The 22267-nt window shown below is 41.0% G+C and overlaps 3 protein-coding genes across 6 annotated transcripts in view; 1 reads left to right on the forward strand and 2 right to left on the reverse strand.

Moving 5' to 3' along the window:
- NPHP3 (nephrocystin 3) overlaps positions 1–7489 on the forward strand; it is a 28209-nt gene extending 20720 nt beyond the window's left edge. For both annotated transcript variants that reach the window (XM_083825031.1, XM_083825032.1), the window contains 6 exons: positions 685–760; positions 1236–1363; positions 3531–3771; positions 5553–5678; positions 6191–6306; positions 6510–7489. In XM_083825031.1, coding sequence (XP_083681157.1) covers positions 685–760; positions 1236–1363; positions 3531–3771; positions 5553–5678; positions 6191–6306; positions 6510–6690 — 868 coding nt within the window. In that variant the 3' untranslated portion in view covers positions 6691–7489. The remainder of the gene's footprint in view (positions 1–684; positions 761–1235; positions 1364–3530; positions 3772–5552; positions 5679–6190; positions 6307–6509) is intronic.
- TMEM108 (transmembrane protein 108) overlaps positions 1–17428 on the reverse strand; it is a 274766-nt gene extending 257338 nt beyond the window's left edge. Inside the window, exon 1 of the mRNA XM_083825043.1 lies at positions 17406–17428. The gene's annotated coding sequence lies outside the window, so the exon portion shown is untranslated. The remainder of the gene's footprint in view (positions 1–17405) is intronic.
- The window catches only part of UBA5 (ubiquitin like modifier activating enzyme 5), a 37702-nt gene continuing 23547 nt past the window's right edge, over positions 8113–22267 (reverse strand). For 2 of the 3 annotated variants that reach the window (XM_083825049.1, XM_083825050.1), the window contains exons 6-12: positions 14968–15052; positions 14014–14118; positions 13799–13926; positions 12400–12535; positions 11600–11675; positions 11042–11148; positions 8113–10441 (exon numbers count right to left, since the gene is read on the reverse strand). In XM_083825049.1, coding sequence (XP_083681175.1) covers positions 10358–10441; positions 11042–11148; positions 11600–11675; positions 12400–12535; positions 13799–13926; positions 14014–14118; positions 14968–15052 — 721 coding nt within the window. In that variant the 3' untranslated portion in view covers positions 8113–10357. The remainder of the gene's footprint in view (positions 10442–11041; positions 11149–11599; positions 11676–12399; positions 12536–13798; positions 13927–14013; positions 14119–14967; positions 15053–22267) is intronic. The other variant, XR_014580051.1, reaches the window with a different exon arrangement.

Here is a 22267-nt window from a genome sequence, read left to right on the forward strand (position 1 = left end):
CTGGAGGCAATGTCAAGGCACATGCAAGACAAGGAGGTGATTTGGGACAGCCAGCATGGCTTCACCAAGGGCAAATTGTGCCTGACCAATCTGGTGGCCTTCTACAATGCAGTGACTGCATCAGTTGAGAAGGGAAGACTGGGGTGACCTCATTGCAGCTTTTCAGTGCTTAAATGGGGCTTATAACAAAGATAGAAAGCAACGTTTTGCTCAGCCAGGTAATGATGGGACAAGTAGTAATGGTTTTAAAGTAAAAGAGTAGAGATTTAGATTAGGTATTAGGAGGAAATTCTTCACTCAGAGGGTGGCAAGGCACTGGGACAGGTTGCCAAGAGAAGCTGTGGATGCCCCATCTGGAGGTGTTCAAGGTCAGGCTGGATGGGCCCTGGGCAACCTGATCTAGTGGGTGGCATCCCTGCCTATGGCTGGGGGTTGGAACTGGGTGATCTTTAAGATCTCTTCCAACCCAAACCGTTCTGTGATCCTATGATTGTCTGGCCCCAAGCATTTTGGATATTCTTTATCTTGAACAAAAAGTGTGATTTTTTTTTTCTTTTTTTTTTTCCCCCACCTGGCAAGATTCTTAAATTCTCTTCAGATTTGTATGCTTAAGTAACTTAGAAGCTTTCCAGAATACCCAGCTACACTTGGCATTCTTCTAACACAGTAAATAACCGTTTTCAGATATGAACAAGCTGAGCAGTTGAGGAAAAAGTCCTTCAAAATACGCCAGAAAGCAGCAAGGCAGAAAGGCAGTCTGGTAAGGAAATATTTGATGTTTTTGTAAATGCTGTGGCTCTGTTAGAAAAGATGATGAAGTGTGTGTGCAGAGCTGACAGATCTGATACTGAAATGCTTTTGATAATTGAGGGCGTAGCAAGTGAAGTGGCTTAGCAGTGGCTTTGGTAACTGCCCTTTAAACTCTGCTGGAGTGAATCAGGGCAACTGATAGAGAGTTGAGAGGTAGAAAACAAGTAAGTGAGTCTATAAATTTTGGGGGTGCAGAGTTAATGATAAAATTAGCTGTCAAAATGGCAATGGAAAAAGGTGTTCCGTGGAGATAACTGAGGCCTTTCTCCTACAAATACTATTGAATACAATCCTTATTGCAGTGAATAATCCCAGTAACAGTATTATGTGCCATACTGAGTTTTTTTTCCTTTTTTTTTTCCTTCTTTTTATTATTTATTTCTTTAATAGTAATGGTGATTGGCTGACTTTGTGTTTTGATGTAGTGTGGCTTTGCTCTCCTGCGTCAAAGAGCCCTGCAATTGGAAGAGCTCACATTAGGCAAGGATACACCAGATAATGCTCGAACCCTCAATGAACTTGGAGTCCTCTATTACCTGCAGAATAATCTTGAGTAAGTTGTATTCATTGTGACATATCCACTGACAGGATGTCCACTCAGGGATCATATGTGGAAGCAAAGTGTGGAGAACTAGCATTAAATGTAGAGACACGATCAAATGCATTTTGTGGTGGTGTCCCTGACTCATTCTACTGTTTTTGTTTACTGTGAAATTCACTCATATTTTCTAGAGTTGATGCTATTAGTGTGTATGAACAACTCAGCGCATTTCCTGCATTCAGAATTGTTGTTTCACTGTTAAATTTAGCCTTAGTTGCAAATATTCTCTTTCAATGTATGCCCTACTCTACTCAGCTTCGCTATCTTGTCACCCTCCTTTGTGCTGTTCATCCTTGAACATCAAGATTGCTGGTGTTTCACATCACTTAACTTGCCAGTATTACAAGAAATCATGAGTTAAGTAATTATTCACTGCAGATGTAATTCTCAGGCTCTTACCCTGCAGGCCTTTTCAGGGCAAAAGATGACAGAGCAGCATGAAGGTGCTCTAAAAGCAGGTACAGTTAAGCAGGGGGTGTTGAAGAAGGGGAATAAAAGGTGCAGAGCAGTTCTGAACACATGGTTAGAGATTCTTCTCACCAGCTTCTTCAGTCCACAAAGCAGTCTATAAGGGGGTGTTGTGAGTGAATTCTAAGTCACCTTATGTCCTCCTCTCCTGAACTGAATCTTTCTAGGAAAGGAAGAAAGTGCACAGCAAAAAAACACAGAGTAACTTCCGGAAGTGTTTATATGTTCTTCCTATATCTGATGTTTAAGTTACCAGTAGTTGTTGGAAAACTACAAGAAGTATATTGTAATTTGGGATCTGCACGTCCTTTAAATGCTGTCTTTTTACAGTGAAGGCCTTGGTTTTTAACAGCTGCTGGAAATGCGTGTTTGTTTTTGTCAGTTCACCCTCATGAAGGCACACGAAGTGACTGATGATAGAGGAACACTCTCTTATCTCATACAGGATCATTTTATATTCCACACTGTTCATGTGTAGTTCCTGTCCAACACAACCTACTTTTAGAGTAAACATATTTCCACTGTTTCATGGCTAAGTGAAAGTACAGTCCTTGTTCTAGTGTAGGTTTAAGTCATTTTAATGGCTATTGTGTGTCTGTTCTGAATCAGCAAGTCCAAGATCAATCAAATTTTTTTGGTCATTTGGTACAGTTAGAATGAAATGCCAGAAGGGTGTGTCACTAGCAGTTGCTATGTATCGCACTTCATCCTCTAGTCCTTACGTAGGGAGAACACCTTTTGACACTTGTGTAAGAGCTTCAGAATTGAATGTACGGTCTTTTCCTCTCTAATATGAAATGGATTTTTTTGATTTACTGAACTAACCCGCTGGGAATAGAGTCACACAAAATTGTGTGTTTGTTAGGATAACAAACTACCTAGTTATAATGGATGCTGCCAGTATTTTGTGGGAATCAGCCATTGTTTGGGAAACTACTGCAGATCCATAACGGAATAGTAGCATACTGTACTGGTGAGATGAAAGGTGTGCTTTTGATAGGGAAACACTTGAATGGTGACATTAGAGAGAGTCTTTTCCACTCCGTCACTTCCAGACAGTTTCTATTATGAGAATCTATCTCATCACATATGATACATGTGATCATCTGATCATCACATCAAGCATCTTCCAGTCTTTTCCCTCTTTGGTATGAAAGCTACCTGCTGAACCCTGTAATATGTATTATATTCTTTTCAGTTACTTGAAAAATGTGTGATGGGTTTGAACCTTTACCTAACATTCCACTATTGCTTTATCAGTGAAAGTACTGGACTGCTATGAGGAGTTGCACAGAAGATATAACTTGAATTAAAGTAATGAGCAGCTATGGAGTTAGTGTAATGTTTACTGAAATCTGCTAGACTGGTTTTTCAGTCCTGTACAGGGGTGCTCCAGTACTACACTGGAATATATTAATTATCTCTGCCATTCTTATGGTTAGCCTGTGTGGCAGCGCTGTGTCTGGGATTTATAGTTCCTCACTGCTTAAATGAATTGCTGATCTGGCATTTGCTTATCCAGAAGAGAAAGTCTGTTGCCAGATGTATTTCTGCAATTTCCGAGGCTAAGTTTATTCTGTTTCACACAGTCAATTCAGCTTGTACAGATGTTATCAGCTTTAAAATATTGTTTAATAAATGTGCTTTGTAGGACAGCAGAGCTTTTTCTGAAGCGCTCCTTGGAAATGAGAGAAAGAGTCCTGGGACCTGACCACCCAGACTGCGCGCAGTCTTTGAACAATCTGGCAGCCTTGTACAATGAGAAGAAGCACTATGACAAGGCAGAGGAACTCTACGAAAAAGCTTTAGACATCAGGAGGAGAGCGCTGGCTCCAGATCACCCCTCCTTGGCTTATACGGTGAAACACCTGGCAGTGCTGTACAAAAAGATGGTAAGCACAACCCTGTTACCTTTACACATCGCCTAAAATGGCTAATGCCTTGCCGTGTTACAGTCTTCAGTCCAAAAGGAGTGGGCCATGGGAATTGTGTCAGCTATCAATGTACACGCATGCATAAAAGATACAGTCAAGTGGCCTTAGTCTGTTTCCAAAAAGCCCAGTAGTGTTTTCAAGACACGCTTTGCTTAAAGGTAAGCCATTTTGAGTAATACCCTCAGTGTCCTGCATGCTTGGTATTCACCGTGAAGGAGAACTTCTGATCTGGTTAAAAGCTAGTGCAGTTATTGCAGTTGGAGAAGCTCTTGCCAGCTATATTTGAGTTCTCTACTGTCTGGTACATGATGTCCATATACAAGAGTTTAATGAGATGTGACTTGATGGGAAAATCATGTTTTGGGGTGTAGGAATAGTGTTTTTGTTTGTTTGTTTTTTAACATGATGACCTTGGTCTTTTCAATAAAATTGAGAATAACTTTTAAAAGCTCATGATGGAGATAGTGCTTTGAGGCTCATGAGGGAGACTGTACTTTCCAAATAAGCTGCATGACTAAGCCACTTCCAGCTTACGTTGATTCAGTGAAAGACGAGAGTTACTTCCCTGCTAAATACACTGTGTGCAGAAACAGTAGTCTATACTTCTCCATGCTTCATCATTTTTTATGAATGTTTTATGAATATGTGCATGAGATGGTTTTGGATTCCGTGTTCTCTGCTCACTTCAGCTTATAATTTTTGATGCTGCTAGAAACTGCAAAAGCACTCAATATGCGGATCTAACAGCTCTTTTCTAGTTTGAATGAGCATAAGTTAAAATTCACGGTGAACTAGTGACACAGGAAGAGTAAAGGAAGAAAAGGGACAAGAATCAGATATAGAAAATGACAATTATTTATAGATAAGTATTTTTTCCAGATGAATTACTGATCATCTTTAGACTGTGGCATGGTGATGCTTTGAAAAAAATGAGAAAATTGGATTTGAATTTTGCAATTACAATGAAACATTATACAATGAAAGTTTGCAGTATTAAATGTGTCATTGCTGTTACATATGAGAATTCCCATTCTAATAATAAAAACCTCAGCACACTTCTCAAGTATAGCCGGTTAATGTGTGTGCCGATCCAAATTGGAAGGAAAACATATTTGCTGGAAAAAATAATCTACATAAAAACTAGTTGGAATATGATAGGAGAATTTTAGAGAAATCAGGCTAGAAACCAAGGTGTCAGTGTGATGAATGGGAACTGTCAGGTACTTGAAACTGGATTAAACACTGCAGCTGTTCCGAAGAACATGGTGCAGACACCACTGCTCAAAGTTAAGGCAGTTACATTACCATTCCCATATCATCAGTAAATTTCATCACTTTAGGTCTAAGAATAAGCTCTCTGCCCTCGTTTACGGCAGGATGAAGGTGCAAATGGTGAAAATTACTTGGATAAAAGTACAACTGAAAATTCGTTTTAACAGTCTTCTGAATGAGACACTTGTGGAAAGAAAATGAATTAAAAAAAGGAAGAAAGAGGCATAGCTATGAAACACATTAACTGGGAGTTGAATATGCTCAGTATTTTGGAAAATATTTTGGGAAGTCCTAACAAATATTCACAGTAAATAATCTATGCAGAATATAACTATGAATTGATCAAAGTTAAACCCTTATTTGGAAACAGTTACAATTTGTCTAAGCTTTTCATTTAAAAAAAGATTTTACCATCATCATTTTGATACAAAAGGACAACCAAATTGTTTTTTCTGTGTTCTTTGTAGGGAAAACTTGACAAGGCTGTTCCTCTGTATGAACTAGCTGTTGAAATTCGACAGAAATCATTTGGCCCCAAGCACCCTAGTGTAGCGACTGCTTTGGTGAATCTGGCTGTTCTTTATTGTCAGATGGTAAGTTCTTCATGTCTTACATGTTTATTATTCCCATCTTAGACTTTTTTATGACTTGTACCTAAACGATACCAAAGTAACTTAATCACATTTTGAAGAGAACTCCTTATAGCACCTACAAATGCTTAGGATCCATTACAAAAAATTGAAGGAATCTGCCTAACTGATTTTAAGCAGTAATTAAAGCTGCTTCAGATAAAATTAAGGAAGTATAAGGAGTTGCATTTGGCAACTAAGAATTGTATGGTATGTAGACTGAGATTTTCAAAACTGCCTAGGAAAACCAGACCCTAAATGTGAACAGACTAATGGGAATGGGATTTGCAAGTAAAAGCCAGTAGCTTTGACAGTCTCAACTATACTTCTCATATGCCAACAGCATCGAGAACACAAAGCAGCTTTTTGGTTGAATATACATGCATTTGTATCTAGGATGTGTTGATACTGTGTAGGGCAAACAAACAAACAAACAAAATGTACTTTTGTAACAAACAACTTCTTAATACCCAAAGAAAAAGCAGACTGAAGCTTTACCTCTTTATGAACGCGCGCTAAAGATTTATGAAGACAGCTTTGGCCACATGCATCCTCGTGTAGGGGAAACTCTGAAAAACTTGGCTGTGCTAAGGTAAGATGATATGCTCTCGCCCTATAAAATCAAATTACTATAAAAGTCAGTGGATAAAATGAAACATATGGACCTGTGTATTTATTAGGAAAGTAGAGAGCCTTAATTACACTTGTTGATTGCATGGTGTACATTTCAGTTTAAACAAAGGGTGAGACTTGTTTTATGTGTTTATTTCAACTTTGTTTTTCTGTCCTCCCAAGCTATGAAGGGGGAGATTTTGAGAAGGCAGCTGAACTTTACAAGAGAGCTATGGAAATAAAAGAAGCAGAGACTTTGTTGATAGGTGGAAAAGCAACTTCTCGACACTCATCAAGTGGAGATACGTTCAGTATAAAAAGTGCATTATCACCAAACACCTTACTGGAACCTGGACAAAGGTGATATAAACCTCCTCAAAGAAAAGGCAGCTTCTGTTGCTACTTTTTTAAACAAAATTATTAGGAAAACCTATTTTTCCTGTGATAAAGTACTATTTTGGGACTTAAGACTGTCTTCATGAATGACAGGGAAACAATTTAAGCTTGAAATCCTTCCACGTTAACTTTGCAGACTGTATGGTACGACGTCAGTTTCCTCCATTGTATACAAATATGCATATAAGGTACTTGCTCAACTTATAGTTAATACGAAGAACATAGATTTGATACCTCTTATCCTAAGAACCAGGACTGCAACAAGATAAATTAAACCAATGGTATGTACTTGATAGGATAGTTCTTACTTCTATGTTGTAATAGCCTGGCTTAGTGCATTTATGTGTTTTTTATTTCATCAACCTTTTTCAGAAGCTTTTAGAGTTGTTTCTAAAGTTCTAATAACTTTGAAAAAGTCAAAATACTGTTTTACCCCAAGTTTTACCTGCAGTGTAATTTCAGCTTTAAGTAAATTTACATTCAAAAGACTTTTGCAAAAAAAAATGATTTCCCTTGGAAGCAAATATATCTAAATATATCATTATATACAAGTAAAGCTGCTGTCAAATCCATCTGTGTTCAGTGAAAATGCTTCCTCTGAGGAAACAGCATGAAAAGGAGTATGATGTGATGCCTTGTTGTTAACCCCTTCGTAATACTTTCACTACTGAATCTCACTGAATCCCTTCAAATACAAGAATGCTTGTATTAGCAGGAAAAACCTAGTGACAGGTTGCCATCAAATAAAAAGATGCTAATCAAATGTACCTGTTGTATTTTTTTTTTTTAATAGCCTAATCATCTAGAAGGAATTTGAAGTCTCTTCTTATTTGGTATGAATCAATTTAAATACTCTGAGATGTGATAATACCCTTCCCTAAAGCCAGTATTATGAATTTGCAGATGTCTGAGCTAGCCTGACAGCTCTGTTCTGATTTTTAACATGTATAATAAAATCTTCCTCTGTTTTCCTTATCAGTTCTAGTTTAAATAAACTGATTTCTAGACCTTCCCCACTTTCAGACTTTCCCCACTTACTGATTTCCAATTCTATATTATTACCATTCTTCCTTTCAAGTGACTTTTCTCCATTTTTTTTCATCAGTCATAGATCTACTTTTGGAAGAAAAATGAGTCTGTAAAAGTAGCAGATCCTGATCATCCACGGTCAGTTTAGCAAAAACAGTGAGGAAACAATCTGCTTTCCCTATCAGCCCAAAGAAAATTTTAATAGTAAGTACAACAGGACTGCAATTAATAATGGAGGGTCTTCTAGGCTGCGTGTTGGCCGTAAGCTGATGTGGCTGTGGTCATGGCACTCTAAGACAGTTGTTCATGTATTTGTAGTTGACCTCACAAACTTCAAAAAAAAACAAGCAATGTGTAGATCTGGTATAAGCCAAATTTTGTAATTTATTTAATACTTGAACACCTCAAAGCAGGAAGTCTTCAATTTCAATAGCGTTTTAATCATATGTATCATCTCAATAACATTCATGATACACTGTAAAAAATTAGAGCTTTGTTTACAAGATTGCCAAAAAATAAAGCTGGAGAAAAACACTGCAATATGCCTGATTTCTTAGTTCATAACAAAAGTCATAAATTGTCCATTAGATTTTATGGGTGGAATAGATTATACTTGTAAATATCTTTTTAATTGGAAAAAGATTGTTAAAGCTGCTTTTTTTTGTTGTTTGCTCTGATGTTATTTCTAAATACTTCTAACTATTGACACGTACAGTCTTCTCAAAGTGTCTTCTACTTCAGATCTTGTATATGCAGGTTGAGCGTCTGAAATTAACAAAAAAAACCATTTTGCATTCTCTGTGCATATGAAAATGTATTAATTTGGTCATAAAACTGTACATGGAGTAAAATGGTAAACAGTTGCCTCTTGTAAAGCTGTCAATTAGTTGAGTCTAGTTTAACTAAGCTGTTGTAGAAATGAGTCAACCATTTGGTTGCCTCAATCTCCAGCATCAAGCATGTGCCTCACTTTTACTGTTCCCAACAGAAAGGTAGTTTCTCACAAAGAAATGTAACACTTAAATTGACACTCAGATCATGCTAACATAGACTTAGTGAGACTGATTCAAGTATGTACCTCTTTAATGATCTAATTTTTTTTGCTTTCCTCATTACAATTCATTTCTTACATGTTTTCTCCAAAACTGAACTCAATCCACAAAACACCTCCAATTTTACAGAACAACAAAAAAAAACCCTCACCAACTTCAAAGATGATTTGTTTAAATAATGTAATCTAGCGTTAGCTATGGAGGAAATACGTTTTGAAGCCTGTTACAGTTACTTAGAAATCAGAAACAAATTTTTAAGTATTCATTCAGTTACCCTAAGAAACAGAAGCACCTCCAAAATATTACTCTTTTTATGTGTTGGTTGGATAAGGCTACTAACATGTATCAGCTAGTTCTGTGTTAGCTGCACCAGGCTGTAAAAAGGTTTTTGAACAGCACAAGTTAGAAATATTTCTATCACATTGCAGATGCTACAATCTACATTCTAAACTACATCTAAACAATGATGACGTTCTGGATCAGACACCCAGTTCAGTTAAAATATTTGAAGTTGATATTTCCATGGCCGGAAGGATACTGGCACTACATACTGTGTACATTTACAGGTCAGTTTAACACAGGATAATTTAAAAGTTAATACTACCGTATTAACATTATTTACAAGACAAATACAGTAACTCAGGTACTCAACTTAGACATTTGCAACACTAAATGTTTAGAGCATCTAACTTTAGAAGTTTTACTATGTAAACTCAGATTTAAATATACCCCCATATGGAGGTAGATCAGAATTATAGCTAACCTTTTAGAAACCAACAAAACCCCCCCAAATTTTGATTTTCAGAGAGAAAGCCTCCTGTGCATTCCAGTGTTACTTGGAATTCTTACCCATTTTGCCATGAAAAACATCTGCCAGCTGAAGTAATGTCATGCTAATATCCAGTCTGCCAGCATGACTATCTACCAACAAAAGACTTAGGTTGCAACATACTGAAAGCATTATCACATACAGGCAGCTAACTATGAACAAGCAGTAGTAAGAAGTGATAGAACCAGGGAAATTCATATAAGTTAAGGCAGATGAAAAGGCTGAAAAGGGCCATTTACTCACTAAACATACCCACAGCACAATCCATGCAAAGGCTCTGTCAAAGTCCAGTGAACAACTAGTACAAATGCATGGAAAAACAAACAGCAGTATGAGTGAGGCACTGTCAGCTGCTCTTGACCTACTCTATCCACTCCAGCCAGCAGATTTCATCTTTCATGTTTCCTAAAGTGTGTTTTTATAACCTGATACTGCATGTAACATGCTATGCATACTTTTATTAATTTATCCCTCTTTAAATTTCCATTGATTACCTGCTCTCAGCAATGCTGAGAAACTAAAACTTACAGTAGCACAACTCTGCACGTTAAAGATGAGAATATACAACAGAACATAACCAAGGTTAAGCCCGTCTGCTTCCCACCTCTGTAACAGTTCCATTTAATCAGATATGTAAAGATAAGCTTCATTGGAGAAAAAAAAAAAGTCCATTCAAGATTTGATGTCAATCCAAACTCCCAGATTTGTAGTTAGTATTTGTTTTGCTACAGGTTTCGCATTTTGGCCATGAGTTCTTCCAGGCTTTCTTCAGATTCAGCCACTGTTTCTTCAGCTACTGGATTCTCTGCCTAGTAGTAACAGGAAAAAGAGGTCAGCAACAGAAGTAGCACAAAAAATAACCTCCACAAGTACAGTAAGCTTTATTGCAGGTATGCCACACTTTCCCAAAACCAAGCACTCAAATTACAGCACTCAACTGATTTACAGCAAACTGGTCTACAAATTGTAAACTCTATTCTGACTGGAAATTTGAGTGTTCTGGCTGCAAAACAGAGAGATTCTGTGTTCCCCAGGTGTACTAACTGCTGTTTGACTACACGTACTTTAAAAAAGATAAATATGTTAAAATACTAGTTGTCAAAATATTAACTGAGAAATTTGTATTTCCGTGCCTTCCCTGCTCCTCCTCCCTTCCCCCCCCGAAATCACTCCTGACACCTCAAAACCACATTGACACTAACTTCTATGTTTGAAGTAATGTATTTCACAGAAACACAGAACTGGACCACAGAAGACACCAGTTGGACGTGCTGAGGTTCAGTTTTACTGGCGCTAAGGTGTTATTTTATTTTAAGGTTTGACGGATAACCACAGTAGCTAGTCTTATAAATTTAATGTGTAAGACTTGTTAATAAAAGTAGCGTGTTTGTAAATAATAAATATATTACCTTGTTTGGTATAGTATATGCTACAGTAATTCCCTCAGGAAGATCAGGTACTGGACCAGAAGCAGCCTTCAGCTCATCTTCTGAAATTTCTGATACTAATTCGATCCCTTTGCGTTAAAAGGAATTGAAAATTTTATTAGAAGATTTCTTTAATAATCACATTATAACAAGAAAAAAACAACTGCAGCAACTTTTTTGAAGTAGAAAAAAAATGTAAAGACCTTTGATTTCAACTACTTAATTCCCATTATCAATGCTACATTTTCCCCTTACAATATATGAAACACTTCCATATACCTAACTTACAGATAAGAATAGCTAAATATTTTATTCAAACATTGTTAAATAGTTGAACCTAAAACTTGCTAATCGTATTAAAACTAGATCAGATTGTTTTAGCATTACTGTCCAAACCTGTGAAAAAAGCCAGCAGTAATTAAACAACGTAAATTCCAAAAATAGGATGTATGAGAAGTCTACAGCGTGTTCACCCAAAACAAAGAATTTAAATGATGTTCCCAATACCAAGCTTCAGTTAGTCTCCATCTGAGTACCCACCCCAGTCATTGTCTTCATGCACTATTTCTTCTTCCTGCTCAGTCACTTCTTGTTTTGGTTGTGCAGCTACTTTTTTCTGAAGGAAAAAAAAAAGACACAGAATATGTAGCAGTCTGATTTTTAACAACAGGATGGATCAAACCTAAATATTAAGAAGTATAAATATTAGGTTTGAATGAGATACACAGTCACCATTTAGAAGTTTGTTAGGCATAAAAAGACAAAATACCTGCAAATTAAAAAGGACCATTAACACTCAACAATATACGACTGCCAGAAAGATTGAGCAATTGTTACAGGGAAAAAAAGAACATAACAAAACAAAACCAGCCACAACTGATACAACTGCATGCAAACTTTTACGTCCACCTTTTTAGATGTTCATAGACTCATCAAATAGTTTAGGTTGGAAGGTACCTTAAAGATCTCCTAACTCCAACCCCCAACCCAGATACAGGACATTGCACTTGGCCTTGCTGAACTTCATGAGGTTCGCACAGGCCCACCTCTCAGGCCTGCCCAGGTCCCTCTGGATGGCACATCCCTGCCCTCCAGTGTGTCAACCGCACCACACAGCTTGGTGTCATCAGCAAGCTTGCTGAGGGTGCACTCAATCTCACCGTCCATGGTGCTGACAAAGATGTCAGACTTATCTTAAAGGAAACATATTTAACTACTGTTTTTATAAACATGCAATCATCTGAAGACAATGCTGCTGAAAATCTGGAGCAATGCTGAAGGTCTTTTCTACAGATCTGTAGCTTGCTTTGTTCTTAAGAAAGAAAAAATAATAATTTTACCTTATAAATTTCCTGCTGTTTCCTGCAATTTTGGTCACTGCATTGTGGATTTGGCTTCATGGCCATAGTTGGAAAGAAATCCTGCATTGCATTGTAACCAAGATAATAGCTCACAGTACCAAAATTTAAAAGATACCTAGAAACACAAATAGAGAAACCAGGTCCTTACACACAGGTACAAATGTAACAAAGAACTTTTAGCATACACTTCCATACCTGTGACCAGCGGAGTTGTAAAAAATTACTGTAGTTGTCTTAAAATAAGCTGTAGTCACCTGACAACAGTATAACTTCATCAACATAGAGCCTGGTCCTCTTGTGCTGTAAGTGTGTGAGCCAGTGTCTCAGAAATAAGTATGTCTAGAGCAATATGTAAGCAACTTTCTCCTGTGCCTTAATTCATTGCTTGAAACACTCAGGTGCCCTGTATTTCAAAGGCAGAGTTTTTAACTAATCAGAACCTGTTTAACTGTCTTTATGTAGGGTCATATTTGCAGTGAAAATAAAGATTTAAATTAAGCTGCAACGTTTGCATTCTTCATTAAAGAAAAACATCTTCTGGGATGCAATTTTATTTAACGCCTCTTGCGCAGCTGAAAAATGGAACTTTGTTGTTCATAGGTACACTTGCAAATGTTTTTTATTCGTTGTAACGGAATTTTCTGGACAACTGATAAAAGCAAGCTAAGGCTAAAACTTGTCTAAATAAGATCTTATTCTCAAAGCTTAAATATGATTAAAAGCTTAAATTTTAATACTGCATACAGTCGTTTTTGAAGTTTAAACAGGCAATTGAAGAAAACCTCAAACAAGCTTATTATGCTGAACAAAGTTGGCAAGTTTTTGCTAAAAAGATGCTGGGGAAAGATGGTGCATCATTTTGAAAACAAGTGTAAAATCATTCAAAAAATTTCTCTGCTGATACCTGCAGTTCTTAGCAGCTGGACTCACATGACAGTACCTTTTAAATTCACCTCAAATTTCTAGAATATGAATATTGCAAGATAAATTATTTCTTCTTCATCCATGTAAGAATGTCAAAGATTACAGTTAGTCCTCTAACATTTTTGTTTACAGCTGCTCAGTGATGTTAAATGGGAGCTTGTTTAAATACCAAAATAAGAAAAATAAATAAAAATGTGCGTGTGTACACAGAGCAAGAAAAATTTGTAGGAAAACTCTAAAGACTTTTCCTTGCCCCTGAAGAGTTCTATTAAAAACAGCACTTCCAAAAGTGATTCAAACACTGTGTGCATCAGCCTTGTCTGATGATACCAGTACCTTTAGGAAATAAGCCACAAACATATAAAAAGAACCAGACCCACCACTGTGAAAGGTTCCTTCAGGTTTCTCTCTCTTATGGTGCTGTGCGTTGAATAGGACCAACCCAGACACTTACTTGAGAACATTTTGTACGAGAATTCCTGCCACAACACCCATAGTTGTAGGAAGACTAGCTGCACAAACTCCTTCTCGCTTTAACGTTTTCTCATCAATATTTGCAGCAACTACAAGTGGAGGAGCACACTGAGGGGAAATAAAGAAATTCAGTTTAAACGAAAGGTCCCAGTTTATAAGAAAGACAAACCAGCAATTCAGCTGAGCTGCACATACCGCAAAACAAGCGGATTCACCAGGTATGATAAGCTGTATATGTCCTGACACTGCATTTTCACTCACTCCAGATTCCATCCAGATTTGTCCAAGTTCATTGCAGGCCTTATAAACACAAAGATACACACATCAGCACTGTAGAAGTTTAATGAATAAGTAGTAAATTGAGAATGATTAAACACATTGACCTTCCTGGTTTAAGACAGAAAATCTATGACTGGAAAGAAGATGAAAAGGTAGAATAGAAATTGTTTATCAGAGTCAAAGGACAAATTAAATTTGTTTTCATGGAGCTAGGCCTTAGTAATTTCCTGGGGACCTGAGAGTTTTGAACAAATACAGGCGTTAGAGATCTAGTTACTAGACCCACACTAGAGAACCTAATAGCAAAAACTACTTATAATGGCATGCTTTTAGAGACCCAGATCCAGCGTATCTGTGTATGTTCAGTGCACACAATTTGCATATTATATTAGCTGAAGGATAACAGAAAACATGCATTTGGCATACACCCTGCATTGACTGCAACTGTAAAGAAAAACAGAATGATTAGGTACACAGCCTTAAAACATTTTCAGTATACAAAAAGGTCATATAAAGTATACAATTAGCTATACACAGTATTAAAAATTTTGTTAGATTTAACATATCAGGATTTAATAATGCTTTTGTATAAATAAGATGTTTTGGAAATACAGAGAGGACTTAAAACACAATCCTTTTTCTAGCTCTAAGATGCTGGTAACTTACAAGACTACGTTTGTGTTTACAAACATAAAACCTGTCTTACAAGAACTGGGTAAAAGATCAGATTCTGTTTCCTTAAATCAAGGAAAAACTTTTTTTTAGAAGACTCTTGATAGGTTCCTGTCTTTTCTGTAGTCCCCACAATTCCTAACAATATTTATAAGAGGAAAATTGACCTCCATAAGCTCCTATCTTAGATGGTCTTACCGTGTTAATTGCCATGCGAGCTTCAAAGTTGTCCACACAGCTTAGAACAAGATCGACAGGCTTCCCTTCCTCTAATGCACCGTTACTGCAATAGGTATCAGAAGTTTGCATGAAATTGCTGGCAGAACATAACACCAACACGGCAATCAACATGTTTCTTTAAAGTACAGAAGCACATGGGAAATATATTTAGAATCATAGCATCACAGAAACACAAGGTTGCAAAGGACCTACAAGATCATCTAGTTCAACCATCCTCCCATCACCGATACTACCCACTAAGCTACTAAATCATATCTTGTAGCACCTCGTCCAGGCGTTTCTTGAACATCACAAGGGATGGTGACTCCACCACCTCCCTGGGCAGCGGTTCCAGTGCCTGACCACTCTTTGAGAGAAAAAATTACTCCTGATATCTAATCTAAATCTCCCCAGGCGCAACTTGTGGACATTTCGAGTCCTATCATTAGTTATCTGAGAGAAGAGGCCGACCCCCTCCTCATCACAACCTCCCTTCAGGAAGTTGTAGAGTGCAATGAGGTCTGCCCTGAGCCTCCTCTTCTCCAGACTAAACAACCCCAGTTCCCTCAGCCACTCCTCACAGAACTTGTGTTTCAGGCCCTTCACCAGTTTTGTTGCCCTTCTCTGGACACACTCCAGGGCCTCGATGTCCTTCTTGTAGTGAGGGGCCCAACGCTGAACACAATACTCAAGGTGCAGCCTCACCAGAGCAGAGTACAAGGGGACGATCACCTCCCTGCTCCTGCTGGCTACACTATTCCTGATACAAGCAAGGATGCCTTTGGCCTTCTTGGCCACCTGGGCACACTGCTGGCTCATGTTCAGCTGAGCATCGATCAATACTCCCAGGTCCCTTTCCTATTCACAGTCTTCTAGCCACTCTGCCCCAAGCCTGTAGCACTGCATGGGGTTATAGTGGCCAAAGTGCAGAACCCGGCACTTAGTCTTGTTAAACCTCATCCCATTCGCCTCAGCCCAGCAGTCCAGCCTATCCAGATCCCTCTGAAGGGCCACCCTACCCTCAGGCAGATGGACACTACCTCCCAATTTGGTGTCATCTACAAACTTACTGAGGATACACTCAATCCCCTCATCCAGGTCATCAATAAAGATATTAAACAAGATAGGCCCCAGTACCGATCCCTGGGGGACACCACTTGTAACGGGATGCCAACTGGACTTAACTCCATTAACCTCTACCCGCTGGGCATGACCCTCCAGCCAGTTCTTTACCCAGAGAAGAGTGTACCTGCCGAGGCCACGGACAGCCAGTTTCCCCAGAAGAATACTGTGGGAGACCGTGTCAAAGGCTTTGCTGAAGTCTAAGTAGACTACAACAACAGCCCTTCCCTCATCTACCAGTCTGATCACACGATCACAGAAGGAGATGAGGTTGGACAAGCACAACCTGCCTTTTGTGAACCCATGCTGGCTGGGCCTGATCCCCTGGAAGCCACACGCGTGCTGTGTGATCTCACCCAAGATGACTTTCTCCATAACTCCCTGGAACCGAGGTCAGGCTGACAAGCCTGTAGTTCCCCGGGTCCTCCTTATGGCCCTTCTTGTAGATGGGAGTCACATCAGCAAGCCTCCAATCCTCTGGGACCTCTCCAAACAACCAGGAACGCTGATAGATGGTGGAAAGCAGCTTGGCAATCACCTCCACCAACTCCCTCAGCACCCTAGGGTGGAGCCCATCTGGTCCCATGGACTTGTGACACTCCAGGTGGATGCATGTCTCTAGCTGTATCCGGGATCGCAGGGGGTGATTCTCCACCTGAATCACAGGGGACATCCAGATCAGGGTGTGAAGTACCCTGAAGATAACAGATCCAACTACTAAAGACAGGTGTAAAGAAGGTGTTGAGAACCTCAGCCTTATCCTCAGTGATCACATTCCCTGCTGCATCAAGTAAAGGACAAAAATTCTCTTTGGTTCTTCTCTTGCTGTTAATATATTTATAAAATGATTTCTTGTTCTTTTTTACTGCAGTGGACAATCTGAGTTCAAAATGGGCTTTTGGCTTTCTAACTTCCTCTCTGCTTATCTTAGCAACTTCCTTGTAGTTGCCCCAGGTAGCCTGTCCCTTCTTCCAGAGGACATAGACTCTCTTCTTCTCCTGGAGTTTCAACGAAAGTTCCTGGTTCACCCATGCTGGTCTTCTTCCCCTCTGGCTCACTGTTGTGGTTTAACCCGGCTGGCAGCTAAACACCACACAGCCGTTTGTTCACCCTCCCCCCTCCCTCTCTGGGATGGGGGAGAGAAACGGGAAAGTGAAGCCGGTGAGTTGAGATAAAGACAGTTTATTAAGACAGGAATATAATAATAACAATAATAATAATAATAGTGATAATGATAATAGTATTAACAATAATAATGTGTAAGAAAACAAGTGATGCACAACGCAATTGCTCACCACCCGCTGACCGATGCCCAGCCTATCCCCGAGCAGCCGGCCCCCCACCCCGGCCAGCCACCCCTATATATTGTTTAGCATGACGTCAGATGGTATGGAATACCCCTTTGGCCAGTTTGGGTCAGCTGTCCTGGGTGTGTCCCCTCCCAGCTCCTGCTGCACCCCCAGCCTGCTCGCTGGCAGGACAGAGCAAGAAGCCGAAAAGTCCTTGGCCTGGTGTAAACACTGCTCTGCAACAATTAAAACATCAGCATGTTATCAGCGCTCTTCTCATCCTAATCCAAAACATAGCACCCTACCAGCTACTATGAGGGAAAATTAACTCTGTCCTAACTGGAACCAGGACAGATATCCACCCCTTATTCCATACCATTTATGTCATGCTCAGGTTACACTCTTTCCAATACATTCTAATTAATCACCATTTTCATCTATGATATATAGCAATCATGGTAGTGATGACATACAGTATTATATAATAATTAACATACTACAATTCAACTCATGGGCTATTCTCACCCAGTATCAAATCCCCTTGAGGTACACACCGGACCTCCCCATTCTTTTGCATTACCCACCAAGTGCATCCAGGTCCCTGAGCAAAAGCAATTCCACGAATGGGTTTGCCTTTTCCTGAGGCAGGAGTAGCCCAGACTGTTTTACCCAGCATGTTTCTTACGTGCACTACAGGAACTTTATCCCCTTCTACAGTGCGTAACAGGTTTGATTGGGCAGGTCCAGCTCGGTTGGCAGATCCCCTGGTATTGACTAACCAGGTGGCCTTTGCCAAATGTGTATCCCAATTTTTGAATGTCCCAGCACCCATTGCTTTCAGTGTAGTCTTCAACAGTCCATTGTATCGTTCAACTTTTCCAGAGGCTGGTGCATGATAGGGGATGTGATACACCCACTCAATACCATGTTCTTTGGCCCAAGTGTCTATAAGGTTGTTTCGGAAATGAGTCCCGTTGTCTGACTCAATTCTCTCTGGGGTGCCATGTCGCCATAGGACTTGCTTTTCAAGGCCCAGGATAGTGTTCCGGGCGGTGGCATGGGGCACAGGATATGTTTCCAGCCATCCGGTGGTTGCTTCCACCATTGTAAGTACGTGGCGCTTGCCGTTGCGGGTTTGAGGGAGTGTGATGTAATCAATCTGCCAGGCCTCTCCATATTTATATTTCAGCCATCGCCCTCCATACCAAAGAGGTTTTGACTGTTTGGCTTGCTTGATTGCAGCACATGTTTCACAGTCATGAATAACCTGTGCTATAGTGTCCATGGTCAGGTCCACCCCTCGATCACGAGCCCATCTGCATGTTGCATCTCTACCTTGATGGCCTGAGGTGTCATGGGCCCATCGGGCTATAAATAATTCACCTTTATGTTGCCAATCCAGGTCCACCTGAGCCACTTCAATCTTAGCAGCCTGATCCACCTGCTGGTTGTTTTGATGTTCTTCAGTAGCCCGATTCTTGGGCACATGAGCATCTACATGGCGTACCTTTACAACCAGGTTCTCTACCCGGGCAGCAATATCTTGCCACAATGCCGCAGCCCAGATGGGCTTGCCCCTGCGCTGCCAGTTGTTCTGCTTCCATTGCTGTAACCACCCCCACAGGGCATTTGCTACCATCCATGAATCAGTACAGAGATAGAGAACTGGCCACTTTTCTCGTTCAGCAATATCTAAAGCCAGCTGAATGGCTGTCACTTCTGCAAACTGACTCGATTCACCTTCTCCCTCAGCAGCCTCTGCAACTCGTCGTGTAGGACTCCATACAGCAGCTTTCCATCTCCGATGCTTTCCCACAATACGACAGGACCCGTCAGTGAACAAGGCATATTTCTTCTCATTTTCTGGTAGCTTGTTGTACAGTGGGGCTTCTTCAGCACGAACCACCTCCTCCTCTGATGATATCCCAAAGTATTTGCCTTCTGGCCAGTCCATAATCACCTCCAAGATTCCTGGGCGACTGGGGTTTCCTATTCGAGCCCGCTGAGTAATCAGTGCAACCCACTTGCTCCATGTAGCATCAGTTGCATGATGTGTAGAGGGGACCCTTCCTTTGAACATCCAGCCTAGTACCGGCAGTCGGGGTGCCAGGAGGAGCTGCGCTTCAGTACCGACCACTTCCGAAGCAGATCGAATTCCTTCATATGCTGCCAATATCTCCTTTTCAGTTGGAGTATAGCGGGCTTCAGATCCTCTGTATCCCCGACTCCAAAACCCCAGGGGTCGACCTCGAGTTTCCCCAGGTTCTTTCTGCCAGAGGCTCCAGGTGGGACCATTCTCCCCGGCTGCGGTGTAGAGCACATTCTTTACATCTGGTCCTGTTCGGACTGGCCCAAGGGCTACTGCATGAACTATTTCCTGCTTAATTTGTTCAAAGGCTTGTCGTTGCTCAGGGCCCAATTCAAAAGCATTCTTCTTACGGGTTACTTGGTAGAGCGGGTTTACAATCAGACTGTAATTTGGAATATGCATTCTCCAAAACCCCACGACACCTAGGAAAGTTTGTGTTTCTTTTTTGCTAGTTGGTGGAGACATAGCTGTTATTTTGTTGATCACATCCATTGGGATTTGACGACGTCCATCTTGCCATTTTATTCCTAAAAACTGGATCTCTCGTGCAGGTCCTTTAACTTTATTCTGTTTTATGGCAAAACCGGCCTTCAGAAGGATTTGGACTATTTTCTTCCCTTTCTCGAAAACTTCTTCTGCAGTGTCACCCCACACAATGATGTCATCGATGTACTGCAGGTGTTCAGGAGCTTTCCCCTGCTCCAGCGCAGACTGGATCAGTCCATGGCAAATGGTAGGGCTGTGTTTCCACCCCTGGGGCAGCCGATTCCAAGTATATTGGACTCCCCTCCAAGTGAAAGCAAACTGTGGCCTGCACTGTGCTGCTAGAGGGATGGAGAAAAATGCATTAGCGATATCAATTGTGGCATACCACTTGGCTGCCTTTGATTCCAGTTCATACTGGAGTTCTAGCATGTCCGGCACTGCAGCACTCAGTGGTGGCGTGACTTCGTTCAGGCCACGATAGTCCACTGTTAGTCTCCACTCACCATTAGACTTTCGCACTGGCCATACAGGACTATTAAAAGGTGAATGAGTCTTGCTGATCACTCCTGGGCTCTCCAGTTGACGAATTAGCTTATGGATGGGACTCAGGGAGTCTCGGTTGGTGCGATATTGCCGCCGGTGCACAGTTGTGGTAGCGATCGGCACTTGCTGTTCTTCAACCCTCAGCAACCCCACAACAGAAGGGTCCTCTGAGAGACCAGGCAAGGTAGACAACTGTTTAATGTTCTCTGTCTCCAAGGCAGCTATGCCAAAAGCCCAGCGGAACCCTTTTGGGTCCTTGAAATATCCTCTTCTAAGATAGTCTATGCCAAGGATGCACGGAGCATCTGGGCCAGTCACAATATGGTGCTTTTGCCACTCGTTCCCGGTTAGACTCACTTCAGCCTCCAATACAGTTAACTGCTGGGATCCCCCCGTCACACCATAAATACAGATGGGCTCTGGCCCTTTATAGCTTGATGGCATTAGAGTACATTGTGCACCGGTGTCTACCAAAGCCTTATACTTCTGTGCGTCTGACGTGCCAGGCCATCGAATCCACACAGTCCAATAAACTCGATTGTCCCTTTCCTCCCCCTGGCTGGAGGCAGGGCCCCTCTAGTCCTGGTCAGAATCTTCGTTTCTGTGTTTAAAGGACTGCCTGCTGGAAGTTGGAGCAGCAAACTTTTCAGAGAACCCCTTTTTCCCAATTGTTTTCCTTTGCAATTCACGTACCCGTGCCCCTAGGGTCGCAGTAGATTTTCCATCCCATTTTCTCATGTCCTCTCCATGGTCACGTAGGTAAAACCACAGGGTGGCGCGGTGTGTGTGCCCACCATATTGTCTTCCTTGCATAGATGAACGTTTACCCCTAATAGCTGAGACACTGGTCTGTACAGGTGGGGAGGAAAATAATCTCTCTTCAAGTTGGTGGATCTTTTCAGAAAGTTTCTCCAAAGTATTCTCTTTTAGCTGGTGGACACTGGTTCGTTCAGGTGGAGGGGAAGATAAATTCTCTTTAAGTTGGTGGACCTCTTCAGAGAGTTTCTCCACAGCCGAGACACAGGCCTGTAGGGAAGAGGAGAGATTTCCTTCGTAAAGAGACGAACCAGAGACTTCCTGAAGACACCAGCACCAAGGGCAAAAGCAAGGAACTACAAGAGCAACGGACTGTCTGAGAAGGAGGAACGGCTCTGGGAAAGGTGTCCTTCTCAGAGACTAGGAAGCATCGGTGTCTATCGCTTGTCTCAGGTGAAACACAGAAATTAGCAGCGGCTTTTGGCTGCTCTGAGGAGGTGGTGTCCTCTGCCCTCTTCTGTCTCTCTTGATAGAAAAAGGACTCCTTTTCGACCCAAAATGGAGCGCCTCTCTCCCTCAGAACTTCCTGTGCTGCACAAATTATTCTTGCCTACACGACATCCTAAACCCATTGAACCTTTGCTGGGGATGCCCGGCTGACTCCCAACTCTTTGACGGGAGTCTCACGTCTTTGCAGTGACACTTTGTTCTTGATTCCTTGGGGCCCGCTCCTGGGTTCGGTCTCTTGCGAGATGGCTTTTCTTAATTAGCCTCATACCTCTCCCCATGCTTGCCTTGAATCACAGAACATTGCCTAGTGGTGGTCTGTGGCCATGTGTAGTAAAGAGAACTTTTCAGCAAAGAAGGCCTCCGCGTCCTTGTGTATTGCAGCATCCTACCAACTCCCACTTGCCATCTCTCTACGCCTGCAGGGCGGGGGCATCCCTGAAGGGGTCAACCCTCCGGAAGGTCACGGCATGAACTTCGTTGTTGT

The sequence above is a fragment of the Anser anser genome (assembly GCF_964211835.1).
Source record: "Anser anser genome assembly, chromosome: 2".
NCBI classification, from domain to species: Eukaryota; Metazoa; Chordata; class Aves; order Anseriformes; family Anatidae; genus Anser; species Anser anser.